This window comes from Chaetodon trifascialis, chromosome 5 (assembly GCF_039877785.1).
Source record: "Chaetodon trifascialis isolate fChaTrf1 chromosome 5, fChaTrf1.hap1, whole genome shotgun sequence".
NCBI classification, from domain to species: domain Eukaryota; kingdom Metazoa; phylum Chordata; class Actinopteri; order Chaetodontiformes; family Chaetodontidae; genus Chaetodon; species Chaetodon trifascialis.
Window position 1 is genome coordinate 23086855 of NC_092060.1, and position 16507 is coordinate 23103361.

Genomic DNA, 16507 nt, shown 5'->3' on the forward strand with positions numbered 1-16507 from the left:
CAATGAAACACGACGTTCTTACTGAAAGTGGAGACAAAGTTTTTAGAACAAATGAAGAATCTAAATTTGAGTCCTTGCATACATTTGATTTGTATACACTCCTCATACCTTGTTCTTTTATTGTTCGTTCAGAATCAAAAAATTATACAGCATATGCACAAAGTTCAAATAAGAGAGTCAACCATGCTAGCAGCTTTGAGACAGTGTTGTTTTTCTTAGAGCTAAATGCTAATGTCAACATACTAAAATGCTCACAATACTAAGGCCTGTGCTGACATTTACTAAGTATAACACTAAACTAAACAACATGCAAACTAAGATTAATATGCTTTATTGTTAGCTAACAAACCAGCTTGGTGATTTAGCATGCTAACATTCGCTAATTAGCACTGAGCTCAAAGCAGAGGCTGATGGGAATGTTGTTAGTCTTGTAGGTGTTTGGTCACAAAACCAAAATATAGACCTCATTTATATTCTCATCAAATTCATTAAGATTCACTGTCTGAGAACCGTCAACGTCTGTATAGAAGTTCATGGCAATAGTTACTGACCAACAGTGCTGCTAGCATGGCTTAAAATGATGCAATATGATGATGTTTGTGTTAATTAAGGTGTGTGTTAAGGTGTGTGTTGAGAGCTGGGCAGGTGTCGGGTTTTCAGCAGGCTGAAACTTTAATCATTATTCATGATTTAAATGAATTCCTGACATGTAGGGAAAGTAAGACTACAGGCTAACTGTAGTGGATCTTGAAGTGAAAGCTGATGCAGAAGTTACTAAATTGCCTCACAGCATTGAGCTGTCATCTTATCCCAAGAGGGAGAAATGTTTGTTTGTTTGATTAAAGCACATGAAGTCAGGCCATTAAAAGTCTTCTGTCAAAGCTTTGGTGAAAACTGTGTAAACTGTGATGAATAATTCAAAGACAACGATCATTTTACTTGAGATTAGCTTGCTAGGTTGCCATGGTAGAAATGCATGTATTATTTACTGGCAGTGTGAGTCTGACTGTAAGGCAGCTTACAGGCTCTCGGTCTTTTTTAGATCTGTTCAAACAGCGAGGATTAAATGTGAAAGTAATCCATGGAGGACAAATAGTGTGTCTGAGCATGTCCTCCGAATGAGACGCAAGGAGCTACACTGCAGTGTTGTGGACTATGTAATGTGGCAAAGGGTTTGCAATGGAGGGGACAATGCTGACGGCAGGACAGGAGAAGCCACAGAAGCGGGTGAGGTTCCGCGTGGCTTCGGGGAACAGCGGCCGGGTGCTGAAGGAGATGTTCAAGGATGAGGGGCCTTCAGACTCCCTGGATTCAGACTGCACCAGCAGCTCTGACGCCGAACGGGCCAGCAGCCCCTCCACAAGCGGAGACGTACAGGGACACCTGTATGGATACCTGGGCTCCGAGCTGGATGACAGCGAGTGTGAGCCTGATGATCTGCTCATGTACGCAGGGGCCACCAAGGACTGGATGTTCACCACCAAGAGGGTCAACATACTCAGCAAAAATGGGACTGTGAGAGGGGTCAAGCACAAAGTCAGCGCAGGTCAGACGCTGTTTGAAAACCTTCCCAGTTCCAACGATGTAAGTACATCTGGCAGAGTTCTTGTGGTTTAATACAATCTGTTCTATGAATTCCCATTATTGCTTGAATGGTTACAACACCAGTTCCCATCATTGTTGTCCTCAAGTCTAGTTACAGGAAGAGGCTACATGTAGGAGCATGACTGGGATAAAAGCTCACAATAGAAGACAAGGTCACAGAGCAATTAAAGATTAATGATGTATTTCGTTAAGTGTTTCAAGAGAAACTAATCAGGTTAATGAATTCTCTGCACTTCGCTTTCTAGTATCCCTTCACGAAGAAGAGGTGTTTGTTATTCTGAGGTAACTCCTGGCCCGAGTGCTGATGCAAAGGTGATACAGAAGGTCATACTGAGGAAATGATGTCTCTGTATATTAGGCTAACAAGCAGCATCACTGCAGGCGAGATGAAGCTTCTCATCATGATTAAATGAGATCTTTCTTTTAGGGTGAAGTTTAAATGTTTTTCGAGGTCTGGTCATATCCTAAAGGAACACTCTGAGATTTTTACTTTTATCAACATAAAAATCAGGTTTTAACTCAGTCTGCACGTTCACCTACAATATGGAATAAAACTATACTCTGACAAAACTTTGATGGACCACCTTCAGTATCTTAAGTAATTTGCAATTCCCTATAGAGTAAATTGATTTCCAAACTCGACTGAGATGAATGTAAACTAAGGCTGCCTTCAGGGGAAGAGGTGCACATTCAAAAATACATAAAAATCTATGATCCACTTTGGGAAATTCTTGAAAGCTACACAAATATACTTGGTTAAAAATGGTTGAAAACATGCAGTACCACTTTCCAATGAGGCACCTTTTATAAAGGGATTATAAATCATAATCCCTGAACACACAGTCGCCCAAACACAGGCCTGGGAGGGGGTGTTAGTCAACATATTTTGAATGGAATTTGATTGAATCCTTACTTCATCTTGACAAACTATACAACATGTGAAAGCACAAAGCCTCACAATTCTAACGATGTAAAGCATTTGAAGATCCAAGTACTGCTGAGACAAAAGGTGCTTCGTTTAGGACTGCATATAGAAGACAGCAATGAAATACATTTTTTAAGTATAACTTATTAGAAAAGATTTATCAGACATAAAAAAAATGTTCCTGTACAGTAAGTGAACACAAGAGTGGAAATCTGTATTAAAAATTCAACTATGAGTATTGATACCATTAGCAATGCTTCTGTATGCATCAGGGTGACACTTCAGAGGTTGATATCTGAAGTACAAGCTTAAATTTTGTCTAATAATCTACAGTATACTGCTGCTGGAAATCATTTGAGCCTCTGGACTTTTACGGCCCCTCAGGTGGCGTTATCTCTTGAATTTGGGCGCATAGTGATCTACACTACGAGTTTCCGTGTGGTGAGGACGACCTTTGAGCGCTGTGAGCTGGTGCGGAAGATCTTCCAGAACCACAGGGTGAAGTTTGTGGAGAAGAACATCGCCCTGGACTGCGAGTACGGGAAGGAGTTGGAGGAGCGGTGCAAACGTGTGGGAGAACCTCCTTCATTACCGGTGGTGTTCATTGATGGACACTACCTTGGGGTCAGTTCTTATGACTCCTTTCTAATGATATCTGACATCACTGTATTGTACATCCATGCTGAGTTCATTAAATTCTGGCTTATGGTGTTAAACTTGTTTTGCAGGGTGCAGAGAAAATACTTGGCATGAATGAATCAGGGGAGCTTCAAGATCTTCTGACAAAAATCGAGGTTGGTTTTCACAGTGTTTGCCTTAGAAATCACATTATGAATAATTGACGTCAAAAGGGTGATTCTCCTGTGAATCAACAACTTGATTTGATACATATTTATGTTTAATTATTCACATGTTCTTATTAGATTTACTGAACAATGTTATATGCGCTTTGCGGTACATGTAATATTTAAAGCATAAGGTAATTATAAAGTCATAATAAATTAACGCTTTGTATCTGTCCACAGTCATTGAGATGAACACAGTGCAAACAGGAGCAGTCATTTCCCCTCACTAGTCATGCCATCAATAAAACATGAGCAAACTGCGGTGTAAAAGAGGCATGCACATCAATAAGTGACCATCAATAATGGAAGGCCTGTTATTGATTCTGCTTCCAACACATTTGTTCAAACACACCAACGCAGGGCACATCGCTCTGTTGTACAAACTGAGATTTTGCAAACTCTTTCAGCTTCACACTGAGCTGCAGCAACGTCTGTTACACGGGCACTGGCCTTTTCTCGGTTGTAATTTGGAGTTCAGACCCAACAGAAGTCTTCATAAGTGAATACAAAGCAGTGTTATGACATTTAAGTCATGCATTCCAGTCGCTGCAGGCTATTTAAAAAGTGTGCAGCTCTGAAAGGTCATGCATACACTAATCAGTCCAGAACTGGCCAACAACATGGCTTTCCCAATTTGGAAAGGAAGTTTGTTGATTAAAGCAGTATGTAAACATTTTGGGAAAAATGCCCATTAGCTTTCTTTCTGAGTTAGATAAATTAGATTAATATAGTAGAGCAGCATCACGTCTGCAGGCTAAACACAAATCTACAGCCAGGAGATGATCAGTTCAGCTCAGCAAAATATGGGGGAAAAGCTAGCCTTGCTCTGCTGGAGAAGAAACTTCTGGCACCTCAAAAGCTCACCAATTAAAATGTTTTATCTCCTTTGTTTAATCTGTGCAAAACCTGAAGTATAAAACTAACTTTGGGCTGTTCATGCATGCTTAACCCCACTGTGAGCTGATAGTCATGTGGTTCAATTAGCCTAAATTAGCTACTTTTGTGATGTCACATACTTGGAGTAGTTTGCTAACACCTGAAACAGATACCAACAAACTGTGTTTATATGGTAGTGAGTTAAAGTTTTAAATTAGTTATTTGTAACAAAGCTTTTTTAAAACCTTGAACCTCCAGAAATGTGCCTTTGGAAGAGAAATAAAAGCAGTTGTTTTGTAGAAGTAATGTCAATGTTTTAGGTGTCAGTATTTAATGTTGGATATCTTACCTGACATCATTTTTCTAGAGGGTGCAGCATCCCCAGACGTGCCAGACCTGCGGGGGCTTTGCCTTCATCCCGTGCCCCATGTGCCATGGCAGCAAGATGTCCGTGTTTCGCAACTGCTTCACGGATTCCTTCAAAGCCCTCAAGTGCACTTCCTGCAACGAGAACGGCCTGCAGCCATGTGTGAGCTGCAGCCAGTGAGGATGTTAAGTGCCTGACCCAGCATCCATACCTCCGTCTCTGGGACCTTACACAGGAGCTTCAATCTGAACTGCAACACAGGCAGTGATATGAAACACAGCAGGACTCTTCTTCCATGGCCATTGATAGTAAAGACAAAAAGAATTTGTAATAAAATAGTCTGTGAATTTGTGGCTCGGGTGTTGTTGATTTGGCAAATCTCTACATGATTCAAGATAAGAATGTGTTGGTGGAAATGTGTTCATTCTTTTTAATCCAAAGCAAACAACAGCAGGACGTACTACAAAATTCTCATTGAAGGTTTTTGTCTGTGTCTGTAAACGCATCATGAACTACGTAGTTTCACCCCTGGTAAATGTAAGCTTGTTATTTAATTAGTGAAGAGGCTCCTTCATTAACAGCCTTCCCAATACTAATCCCATATCAGACAGAGTTAACGATGACACAGGGCAGTCAGGGAAAGTCAAGTGCTCAGTGTGCAGCCAGTAGAGGGCAGGAAACTGGACCTCTGGACGCAGTGGAGCACCAAACATCATTCAAACTGTAGCATTTCAAAATGTAGCATACCCTCAGTTGCCAGTTTATTAGGTACAGCTATCTAAAACTAATTCAGTCTAATGCAATAGTTCTGCAAAGGTCTGAGAAAGGAGCTTGTGAATGGAAGGTCGTCCGTTCCAGCAGGACAAATCTGGGTGGAGAAACTGAAAGGCAGCATTTGCCCCTCCCTCATTATCAGCGCTGAGGTGTCCCTGAGCAAGGCCCTGAACACGAGCTGGATGTACCTAATAAAGTGGAAACTGCCTGTACAAAGTAAAGTATGGCAAACATAAACTTAAATTCAAATAAATCCAGGGACTCCAGCAAATTTCAAACTCTTTAATTGTACATTATATATTTCTGGTCTATATTAAAGCGATTCATTGATTGACGGAAAAATATTCTGCAACAATCAATTAATCCTTGAAGTCATTTAAGGATTTTCTGATTTTGTCATTTGTGACTGAATGTCTTAAGTTTTTGGACCGTTGGACAAAACATTTGATGTCACATTTGGTAATTGTGGAAAACTGTGATTTTTTTTTTTATTTACTGAGATTTTATAGACCAAACCGAAATCGAGAAAAATCGAAAAAATCGAGAAAAAAATCGTCACACATAAACACCAGCTGCATGCAAACATGTTAAGCAAACAGTGACTTATAGAAGTAGCTGCAGTTTGTGCCTCTCATGATTGTAACTTAAAAAATGGGTTTAAAATGTTTTATCATGCAGCAAACTAAATATTTTCTCCAACAGATGGTTATAAGAGGCTTAAATGAGTCTGGAGACACCTTTATTTTTTGTTATTCAAGGATCAGTAAGTAATTATTTTATTTATTTTTGGTAAATGGGACGCTCAGGTCTGGCTTGAATGCAATGGTACTACAGGAGATGCACAAACAAGTTGATCCAACAGCACTAGGACGCAATGTTACTAACTGGTTTAATAATGTATCGGCTGCAAAGGGATTTAGGTTTGCATTGAATAATTCAACCCAAGAAGAACTTCGTGTGTCCCAGTTGCCTTTACCCTTCAAAAAGAGCCATGCATTTGAGTTTTTGACCACATCAGCATGAAAATTAAGACAAGTCTCTCCGTTGGCAACAACCCATGCGGGATCACACGCGACCCTCGTCGTTTTGTGTTTTTAACGGATGATGTCATCTATTGGCTGCCATCCACGGGGTCAGAGAAACGCGGCGGCCGAGCAGCTCAGCTCTCTATGCTGTCATAGCCCTGTACAATGCTGCTTGAACATGATTAGACAAGGCAGCACTGTAAAGAGGCTAAAAGCGTAGAGCAGGGTGATGATGAAGATGCTGACCATCCGCCATGAAGACATCTCCTGCTCTCACACTTCGGAATGCTCCTGCACCTGTGATTGAAACAGCAACCAAATCGATTATTTAGAAAAAAGAAAAAGAAAAAACAGGGAACACAAACAAAATAGAGGGTGAACGAGATTGGCTTTTCTGCATGGACAATGGGAGGTGATTGCATTGCTGCACAAAATCTCGTTTCTTTAATTCAATTCCGCACCGAGGAGTAATGGGGTTTGGGATTTTGTAACCGCAGGCTTGTGGTGATGAAGGGGAGGTTGCATGAAAATCTGAGACCCCAACTGTGCAGGTTTACTGCGCCCCCATCTGTGGGCTGCTGGAGACGAAAATGTTTGAGATAAAAAAAAAGAGGATGCATCGAAAATTAATACAAAAACAGACAGATTTTTCAAAGCTTCTTGCAGAATAAAGCAGTTGATGATGGTGAGGGTAACGATGTGATGTGCAGCAGGCTGAGCAATGATGTGTTTGGTGAAAGGCGCGTCTCGACGCACGTTTCCTTTATCATAATGAGCCAAATCAGCCCGAGGATCTGCTGCTTATTCTCTTAATCAACGCGCACAAGCGACCCTCTCCTCCTCTGAGGAGGGGAGACATGAAAGGAAACACGATGGGCAGTGGCACGGGCACAACTGACTTGGGAATGATATGACGAGACATGACACTTATGCGCGCAACACCCAAAATGTTAAGACAACATTCAATGGTCAAAAACCTGCAATGGAGTCTGTCCGCATTGTCTCCGCTCTCCGGGCTCGGCGAAAAATTATTTCAGTCGAGTAGTCTAGCGTGGTCCAGCCGCGATGCTGTGCGTAATGTTTTGAATGGTCGGTCAATGCGCAGACTGGTTCGAAATGACTGTTTTTATTGACGTCAGCGTACAGGCTAGTGCTCCCCCCTCTCTCTCATCCCTACAACTGCACCATCTAATGGACTTGGGTTTACATTCCAGTCAACCATCTGAGCTTTAAACAGGAAACAGGTCTCCCATCCGAACACGGCGGCGTGGAAATGTACTTTACTGTTCCAGATGCATCCAGCGGAGCTTTTCCCAGAACCTACAAGGGTCACTCATTGGGGGTTACTGCCCAGCCAGGAAGCATGGAGCTCCTACAAGACCCCAACATCTTGAGAAGCTGACGCCAGGGAATCATATACTAGACATTGCAAACAGAAAAAAAAAGAAAGAAAAGAAATCCAACCACGTGACAGAAAAGGAAAGCAAAATAATTTAATAAATTATTTCAAATTTATTCCAACTCCTTCAGCAGTGCCAACATAGTTATAACCAAAGAGAAAATATTACACTATTAACACCTTCAAAAATATATAACCACCCCGCCCCTAAACGGATGAAATGACTCCGGCCCACCTCTTGAAGCAGAAGAAGATGTTAAGCAGGCAGGTGTGTCCGATGCTGCAGCTGTGACAGTAAACGCAGAACGAACAGTTGCTGCAAGATTTATAGAGATTATTCAGCAGAAACACTGAGGAGGAGATTATTGAGCAGATAATTTGGTACACATACTGTACAGGTGACTGATTTAAACAATGACATTTTTACACTGACTGTTTATGGAGTTCAACGCTTGATTTGGGGCTGGTCAATTTGGACATTTCAGACCACTTATTTACACTGAGGTGGAAAAGGGGCAATGACACCGGCGTCCCTCCAGTACTTCATCTTTGGAACAGTCAGTCATCTGCTGATCAGCTGCCAAACTCACTAGACAAAGTTACCAAACCTCAAATATGGAGAGCATCGAATTTCAAAGAGAGAAATGAAGTAAAAGACAGACGCCAACATGTCTAATAGCTCCTAGCTCCAGCTGCTCATTAAGTGCTACTGTATTTAACATCAGTTCACTCCTCAACTCTATCGTACAAATCAAATGAAAAGTCTGAGTAACACTTGAAATTTGCATATTTTCCTGTAATAACAATAAAATCTATTCATCACAAATTCTGTCTTCAATAGACAACCTGCAGCAGCGTTGTGCCACCTTCAGCTTCTCAGCTTTTACATTAAAAGAAAAAAAATCCTAATATTGTCTAGCATTTAAATAAGTCTCATTTGAATATGTAACTCTGGGGTTTCCTTTGTACTAATGAAGGAAACACTATCACTGTGGTTCAAGCATAACATTAAAGTATAAGTCTAGTAAATCAGACAGGTCCTGTCCGTGATTTTGTTTTTGAAGCAGTCATGATTTCAAACCAATGAAAACACATTCAAGGAGGAATGTGACTTCAAGTCAACAACCATAAGACTAATCTGTCATAGCTGTGTGTGTGAGAATTGGAGCAGAGATCCAAGTTTCTCTTAAAACTCAAGGCGACGAACAACTTTCATCTTTTACCAGAAACACACACGCAGACTGAATTCTCAGCACAGCTAACTGAAGCTCAAGCAACACAAAGAAAGCATGATCACGGCCCAAACACTGTCCCTGTATATGGTCGTGGACTATTCTTCAGTAAGACATGTTGACTTGTGCAGAGACGGAGGTTTCTGTTGCGGTGGTCAGGGTGGGAGGCAGATTGTGGAGGCAGGCTTGGCCTTTTCACGTTTTCCTCTTGCAGGTCCTTCTTGTTAGAGACGGATGCTCCCTCAGCAGAGACCCGTCAGGTTTTATAGTATCTCCAAGTCTACATGACGAACCTCTGGGTTACGTTGCTATAGAGGAACAAAAGAGGGTTACGTACAAATCTGTCTGGCAAAAAATGCCTTTGCTATACAGGTAAATTCCTGACACAGTAAAAAAAGGAGTTTCTAGGTGTACTGTAGCATCAGCCAGACAGCGATTTGGACAAGTTTAATGTTTTAGTACCTTGAGTTCTTTCTCCAAACGGTCCACCTCAGCCCCCAGGGTGTCAATGATGTTCTCCCCGTGCTTCAGCATGAAGCTCTCCAGCTCTTCAGGGGTCTTCACCTGCTGAATGTCCTGCAGAGAGAAACAAGCATGCACTGAACTGTTTGAGTAAAGACACTGGTGAGCCACACAGAAGCATGCTGGATACAGCAAAAGCCAAAAGTATCTCACCTTTTAAGACAGACGTTACATATGGGGCTGCTCGAATAAGTAAAATGCATTTCAACCAACGCTTCTTCCAATGCTTACTAGCAAAGGAAACCAAGACATGTCTGAGCATCACTGAGGTGACTTTTTTATCTTAAATGCCCCAATAACCCCAATAATTTCTGTAGTTAAAAGTCACTGTGCTAACTGCAGTGTGCAGAGGGCTACTGTGGTAAAAAGTGCTTCTACCAAGAGGTACATAAAACTTTATAATAAGGAAAATGACAACATTTTGTTCTTTTACACCTCATAATTGTGGTGATGGCATAAACAAGAAAAATGAAAATGCCCTTTAATGACAGCAATCTGTGATCTGTTCCATGTATCTGTCCTTGGAGATGATTTGTTAGCAACAAGCACAGTAAGAAAGATCAGTAAATGAGTTCAAATGCTCATAGAAGACGTGTATTGTCTACCGTTGATCACAGTAACAACTAAATTTGTAGGAGCCATTAACTTACGTTGAGAATTTGGTCAATGTCTTGTTTTTCCAGATAAGACCGTGTCACCACTCGGCCATCAAAGTCAACTTCAGCCTTGAAGCGCACTTTACTCAGTCCCATATCAGTGGCCTTCACGTCATGAATGGCCCTGCTCATAACAACATAAAACATATCAGGAAAACTTCGATTAGGCCAGCAGGAAAACACTGTAACTGGATTCTACAGTGGATTTCCACGATGACCCACAGCATGTTTAGAATGTAATATGAAAACCTTCTGAAGAACATGAAGACCCAGGTTTGGGTCTGTTTGTGGCTTGCATGTTTGTGTTGATCACTCTGCTCTAAACATGGCTACATGTAAATATCCGGTGGTCTATTTTAACACTGACATCAAGACCTGGTTCATGTTTTACAGCCACAGGGGCGCGTCTCTGCTCATTTGCTGACCTTACAGCGGGGTCGTTCTCCAGGAACTCTGTAAGCTTCTGTACACGCTCGGCCTGTATGGAGCGTCCCAGCAGGGCCTCTGTGTTAGTGTAGATGAGGAAGGCTGAGACGGCGCCCAGCAAAGTGCCCACACCAAGAGAACCTAAACTGTCATAGTATGGGCTACCTGGGAAAAGACAGAGGGGGCAGAGGAAAATAATTTGCAACAGAAACTTTAGAAAACTGGGTCACTGTCAAGATTGAAATTAAAGACTAAAGTACAACATGAGAAAGAAAGATTATCCTGAGAGTAATTTAGCATACCAATAAAAGAGCAATAGATCAGTAATCATTAATTACATGATGTGGGACACTAGATGGAAACTGACTGTCCCTGCAGGTGTTGTATGGGAGCTTGTGAACAATGTCCCCATGTGTCTTTGTTTACCTGTGAGTGAGGTGAGCCCCATGCAGCCAGCAGCCAGGATGACTCCTAATACAGCAGCAGCATCCTCCAGCAGCACCACGTTAGTGCTGGGGTCTCGACTCTGCATCACTGCACACACAAAACCAAGCAAGACCTCGTTTAAGTCCACGTTATCCACATTACACCAATTTGGGATTTAGCCACATTAGATTTATATTTGCTATCAGAAACGTGTCTTTGGCACCCATTAGCTGCCTGAAGTCCCACTTTCCTTCACAACATGCAAATCTACTTGACCTGAATGACACTGTCTGGTACAATGAGAGAAAACACCTGGTTTCATTTCACAGTATATGGGGCTTGAAGACACATTCAGATTTAAATTTTCGCATCACAAAACACAGTCGTAGGTGATTTCAGTAAATTCATTAAATTTCTTTTTGCATCTTCAGGACATTTTACATGCCAGTTTTATGTCAATAACTTCAGTAAGCTCCCTACAGATTCACTGTAATTCCAGGTATAAATCAAGTCCAAGGCAATTATTGTACAAAGAATTTAGATCAAATAGAGTTTTCAGTTGTACAGACCATATTCATAAAAAGAAAGTCCGTTCTGGTGGGCGCTCTTCTTAATCTCACTGATGGCTACTAGTAACGTGGCTGAGGAAGGAAGACAGAGAGATATGTTTCAGAATAAAATGCACAGTCTATGTCAAAACATCATCAAAGACCTACAGCTTCAGTTCTATGACCCACCTCCTTCAGACACCAGAGAGCCCGCCAAAATACAGTAAGCCTGCAACACAGAAGCGTGACATGTTTGGTCACTGTTGTCCTTCATGTACTGTGTATTACAGACAAGAGCCAATACTCACCCATAACAACGACTCAATGGGCTCTGGGTGCAGCAATCCCATGATGCCATGGTACCATGAGAGGCCTGCTCCCATCATAAAAATGCCCACCCCACTGATGAGGGAGGCAATGTAGCGCATGTTGGAGAAGCCATACCTGAAAAAGACACAGGTTCTCGATTATAGCTGACAAAACTACGACTGGTTGTGACCCTTCAACAACATTTAGGCCACTTTTCTGTTGTAAAGGACACACACATCTTTTCTCTGCACAATGCTGTTTGCAAAAGCTTAATGGCTACTTCTTCAAACTTCTAATTCTGTACCTATAGACTGACATTAACAGATTGGTTTATGTTCATTTCACTGTAACTGATAATTTCACAGTTCTAAGATATGGCTGCAAAAAGGAGGATTTGTTATTTAATGACGTGCTGCTCTGCAGGTGACTTATTTTCCTTTAGGGACTGCTCACATTCCTCTTATCATCTTCTTTCTTTAACAGTATAGCAAACAGCGTGGTTGCTTACGGGTGGCCAGCATCAGGGTTGCGGACAGACTGGCTGATGCCCACGGCGAGCAGAGCCTGGTTGCAGGTGTCGGCCAGAGAGTGGATGGCCTCAGAGAACATGCTAGCTGATCCAGTGTAGACCCAAGCCAGGAGCTTGAAGAAGAAATTCAGCCCATTGCTGAGGACAAAGAACATGAGTACAAAGTACATGAAGCTCTTGCAGGGCCATGAAATATCCTGAAATTTAATGGTTAAGAGAAGTTCTGACTGGGGCGGTCTACAAATACATAAGCTAGTTTGTACAGGAGATAAAAACATTGCTCACTGACAACATGGCCGTTAAGTATTTGGCTGGAGGCTAAAGTTAAACTGAATTACATCACAGGATAACTCCTATGTTCCATTACTCAACTATTTTCTGTTTGTCGACTATTCCAGCTTTTCTGTCATGACGCTCATGAATCACGACTTGTCTTGAGTGCTGAACTAATTGAGTCCTGTGAGTCAGTGAAGGAAACCTTTAGCTGTTCATGTGACTGCACAAGTCTTCTAACACAATCATCTTAATCCAATAGGCCAAAGGATCTCATGTGAGCCGTGGTCCCGTGCTGATCCCAATACAAGTCTTCCTGTCTTTTGGGTCATTACTCGGAGTGTCAGAACTCTTCAGTGCAGGGTTTGTCTTCAGAATAAAAGATCTCAGGTGACAGTAGCTCTACTGTCCACATGTAGTCCGTATCCGTTTTGATGTTCTGCGACAAGATTCATCCAGTTCAGTTCAGGCTCCCCAAATGTTACTCTGATACTTATCCGACATACTGTATTGAATAACCCTGCTGAGAACAGACTTGGCGTTTCCTCTCTAATCCAGCATCTCCCACTGTGCGTGCAACAGCTAAGGGAAGTCACCGAGCGCAGGAAGACTTCACAGAATTCAGAAAGAAGACTGGCGAGAGTTATGAACACTTACATGCAAATAGCGACCATGACCACCTTCCCCGGCCCTTGTAGAAACGTTGTCCTCTTGCCTGATCGAGGCTTTGTGAATCAAAGAAAGAGACGTTTGAAAGGCATGCGGTATTTGGAAAATGAAGCCTACAATACGCTCAAATCAGCATTTAAAAATCTTCATGGTAAATTACAGAAATTCACCAAGCGGCCTTTGACGTAAAATACATACATGACTGTGAATTCGCTGCCCTGCTGTCAGCGTCAAACTGATACAGTTAATGTTATCCAATCCAGCAATGTATAGAATATACCATGACAAACCAGAGAAGGGCACAACAGTACAGTCACTGAAACAACATCTGCACCCTACAGTAAAGAGGGGGGGTCTGCATGAATGACAACAGATAATGACATTGTCATATAGACGCAGTGACCTCAGTAACAGGGACAAAGGTCACACAGGTACACCACTGGGTGTTATTAAGGCAATTTGGGCACAGCAACAGGAATGTCCACATTACTTCTGCTCTCACAGAGGAAACGTGATTTGGAGAATTCATCATGTTGTCAAACAAAATGGCAGAAAAAACGAGCTCACCTTAGTGTTTCCCCAGAAGTCTTTGTATTCCTTCAACAATTGCTGGTTCCGAAAAATATCTGAGGGTGAGCGAATAAGAGGTACAAATAAAACGATTAGTCAACACAAAATGACAAAATCTTAAGTATTATTATGTGTTCTCAAATATGTGCAGTAAATTCAGGCAGGGAAGAATATAACCTACTCTCTTGGTACTCTCTTTCCATCTCTTTCCTGAGATTTCTCTCCCGGGCAAGAGCTTCATGGCTTCCCCATACGTCTATTGCTCTTATTGTCACAGGGAAGAAAACATTGATCAACAAAAGTTAGAGAACATCAATCAATGAAAATTGAAGGTTTGGGCAATAATTGATTTATTTATTGAGGAACATAACATGTTGCACATCTCTTGAGGTGTAAAACAAAAGGACTAACTTGGCCTCAACATCTGACCGCAAAAAGACGGTGAAAGCCTCTGTGTCATCATGAGGGCTGCGTCTTCTGATCTTTCGAAGCTGTTCCAGATCACTGTGAGCACATAAGTGAAGGGAGTAAGAAAAAGATTTAGGAATGCCTGTGTCATACGATGTTAGTCTGTTTTATAACAGGCTAATTACAACAGCATGTTTACGTATTAACTCAAAGGAATTTGCGTTGTGGTCTGCCAGCATCTCAGTGAGTACTGAGCATGGTTACACTGAGAAGATGGATAAAAATTCAATACCGTTAATTTAGGTTCTCAGTGATGACATGTGGTTTTATGTTGCTGTGTGTATTGAATAAACATAACATAGTTTGCAGAACAGAACTCACCTTGGTTTGAGGCAGAACTCATTCATGGCTCTGACTGCAGTGATGAAATTGTTTTGAGTGTACTTGGCTCCATATTCCCTTTTCTTCAGGACTGCCCGAACTGCAAAATTACATCAGTGGGAAATTATTATACAAGGTTTTAATCTGCATTCATTCTTCTCATTCTTGAGCAAGCCACCAAATCCCACCCACATTCTGAAGACACTAAAATATTAGGTAAATCGAGACTCTTATCTAATATGTGTTTCATGTCAAGCATGCGCAGCTGCGTTCATTACCTTTCACTTGAATCGTCTCAGCCTTAGTCAGCCCCAAAGGTGTTGACCCTATGAGAGCAAGTATTGAAATTTAAGTGAAATTCTTCTGGGAGATTGAAAACAGTGAACAGTAATACACACAGCACAATGCCAAACAAAGTGCCAAGACATCAAACACAACCTCACCTGGTGAAGCTGGGGTGGCTTTCGCAGCAGCAGACAAAACCTTTTCTGCAGATGGAGCATCACCTGATGCTGATTTTGGAGGACCATCTTTACTGTTGCCAGAGGTAGAGTAGTACTGCACCTTGCCCAGGCCTGAAGAAGCAACACGGCAGTCTGGAAGGCTGAACCACAGGCTATGCATGCCTCCATTCTGCCAACCTGTGCAACAGAATGGGTGATAATACCTTAGTGTTGCTCTGAAAAGCAAACCAACATTACGATTCAATGGATGACAGAGTAGCAAGAACTGTAATGCACAACAGCTGTAGCTAACGCTTAATAACACTGGACTCCTCACCGTGGCATAGCTGGGGGAACCTCGGGGACCGCTGTGACAGAGGCGCTCTGTGCTGCAAGGAGACCCTGCAAAACACATGCCATGGTCTGTGCGCCAGGCAGTTGAACATCCTCGCTGTAGAGGGGCTCGGTATTGGAGTGCAGGAACTTGCTGTGCGGAGTCACAAAAAAAAAAAAAAAAAGCCCGGTCACTGTTATGTTTTAGCTGTCCGCTTGTCAATCTAACCTCAAACAGATAAACGCCAAGATACAACCTCTCAGGACAGTTTCATCTAACAGTAACGTTAGGATGTCTATTAAGAAAGTCAACACAGGTGACATTTTTGTCTGACTGAAATGGCTGTCATTGATAATCACTTGGGTAGAGAAACTAATGTCTTTGCCGGCCGGCTAACGCTGAAACGCTGCTACATTAATAGCGACCCCGGCGGCTATGAAGGCACACAGTTGGCTAAACTAGTTAGCTAGCAAGCTAGCTAGCAGTAAGCTAACATCGTTATCTGCCGTAAGTAACAAGTGCTGCTTAGCACTTTAATTTACTCAGAAAATACTGCAACTGACTGAAAAATGTTATTCGGATAGCCAGTACCTTTTCACGGTGATGTTTGCTCTGCATAATCTGTTTCCATTTTGAGAATCTATGGCTAAACTGATGATAACGCCACTTTGGACGTACGGTTAATGCTACAAACACACACACGTGACCTATGACACAGCGGTGACGGTGACGCGCTTCTCGTGAGAGCGATATCAGTTCCAATGTAAGTCAATTTATATCGCGATATTCATTAAGCCGCTGTGCAAACAAGGTCATATGCTTCGAGTTTCCGTCACTGCACTGTTCGCATCAAACTATATCACGTACAGTTCAAGAGAAAGGTTAGTATAGGGACACAAAAAGAGAAAGTATAATCTGATAAAAAAAGAAAACTTTTTGTTAAACTACCAGTGGAAGATCGTTTT

General features: G+C 41.9%; 2 protein-coding genes across 2 annotated transcripts; one reads left to right on the forward strand and one right to left on the reverse strand.

The window, feature by feature from the left end:
• The first annotated feature begins 1130 nt into the window (after positions 1–1130).
• Positions 1131–4926, forward strand: grxcr1a (glutaredoxin and cysteine rich domain containing 1 a). The gene is made up of 4 exons (XM_070963013.1): positions 1131–1584; positions 2915–3154; positions 3259–3324; positions 4619–4926. The coding sequence occupies exons 1-4, from the start codon at positions 1180–1182 to the stop codon at positions 4796–4798; spliced, it is 891 nt and encodes a 296-aa protein (XP_070819114.1). The 5' UTR covers positions 1131–1179; the 3' UTR covers positions 4799–4926.
• A 2980-nt stretch (positions 4927–7906) lies between these two features.
• On the reverse strand, positions 7907–16246 carry slc30a9 (solute carrier family 30 member 9). Its single transcript, XM_070962930.1, has 18 exons — positions 16134–16246; positions 15546–15695; positions 15209–15406; positions 15044–15091; positions 14766–14865; positions 14388–14480; positions 14158–14240; positions 13974–14032; positions 13395–13462; positions 12444–12602; positions 11935–12070; positions 11816–11855; positions 11648–11719; positions 11079–11186; positions 10652–10817; positions 10221–10350; positions 9511–9624; positions 7907–9356 (listed from the first exon to the last, which is right to left on the reverse strand). The coding sequence occupies exons 2-18, from the start codon at positions 15652–15654 to the stop codon at positions 9312–9314; spliced, it is 1728 nt and encodes a 575-aa protein (XP_070819031.1). The 5' UTR covers positions 15655–15695; positions 16134–16246; the 3' UTR covers positions 7907–9311.
• Positions 16247–16507: the final 261 nt, after the last annotated feature.

Coding starts and splice junctions, on each gene's coding strand:
- grxcr1a (XM_070963013.1), top strand. CDS start 1,180: ATGGAGGGGACAATGCTGACGGCAGGACAGGAGAAGCCACAGAAGCGG. Junction 3,155..3,258: donor TTGATGGACACTACCTTGGG/GTCAGTTCTTAT, acceptor CTTGTTTTGCAG/GGTGCAGAGAAAATACTTGG. Junction 3,325..4,618: donor ATCTTCTGACAAAAATCGAG/GTTGGTTTTCAC, acceptor TCATTTTTCTAG/AGGGTGCAGCATCCCCAGAC.
- slc30a9 (XM_070962930.1), bottom strand. CDS start 15,654: ATGTTCAACTGCCTGGCGCACAGACCATGGCATGTGTTTTGCAGGGTC. Junction 15,092..15,208: donor AGCCACCCCAGCTTCACCAG/GTGAGGTTGTGT, acceptor TTGCTCTCATAG/GGTCAACACCTTTGGGGCTG. Junction 14,033..14,157: donor GGAAAGAGAGTACCAAGAGA/GTAGGTTATATT, acceptor GCTCACCCTCAG/ATATTTTTCGGAACCAGCAA.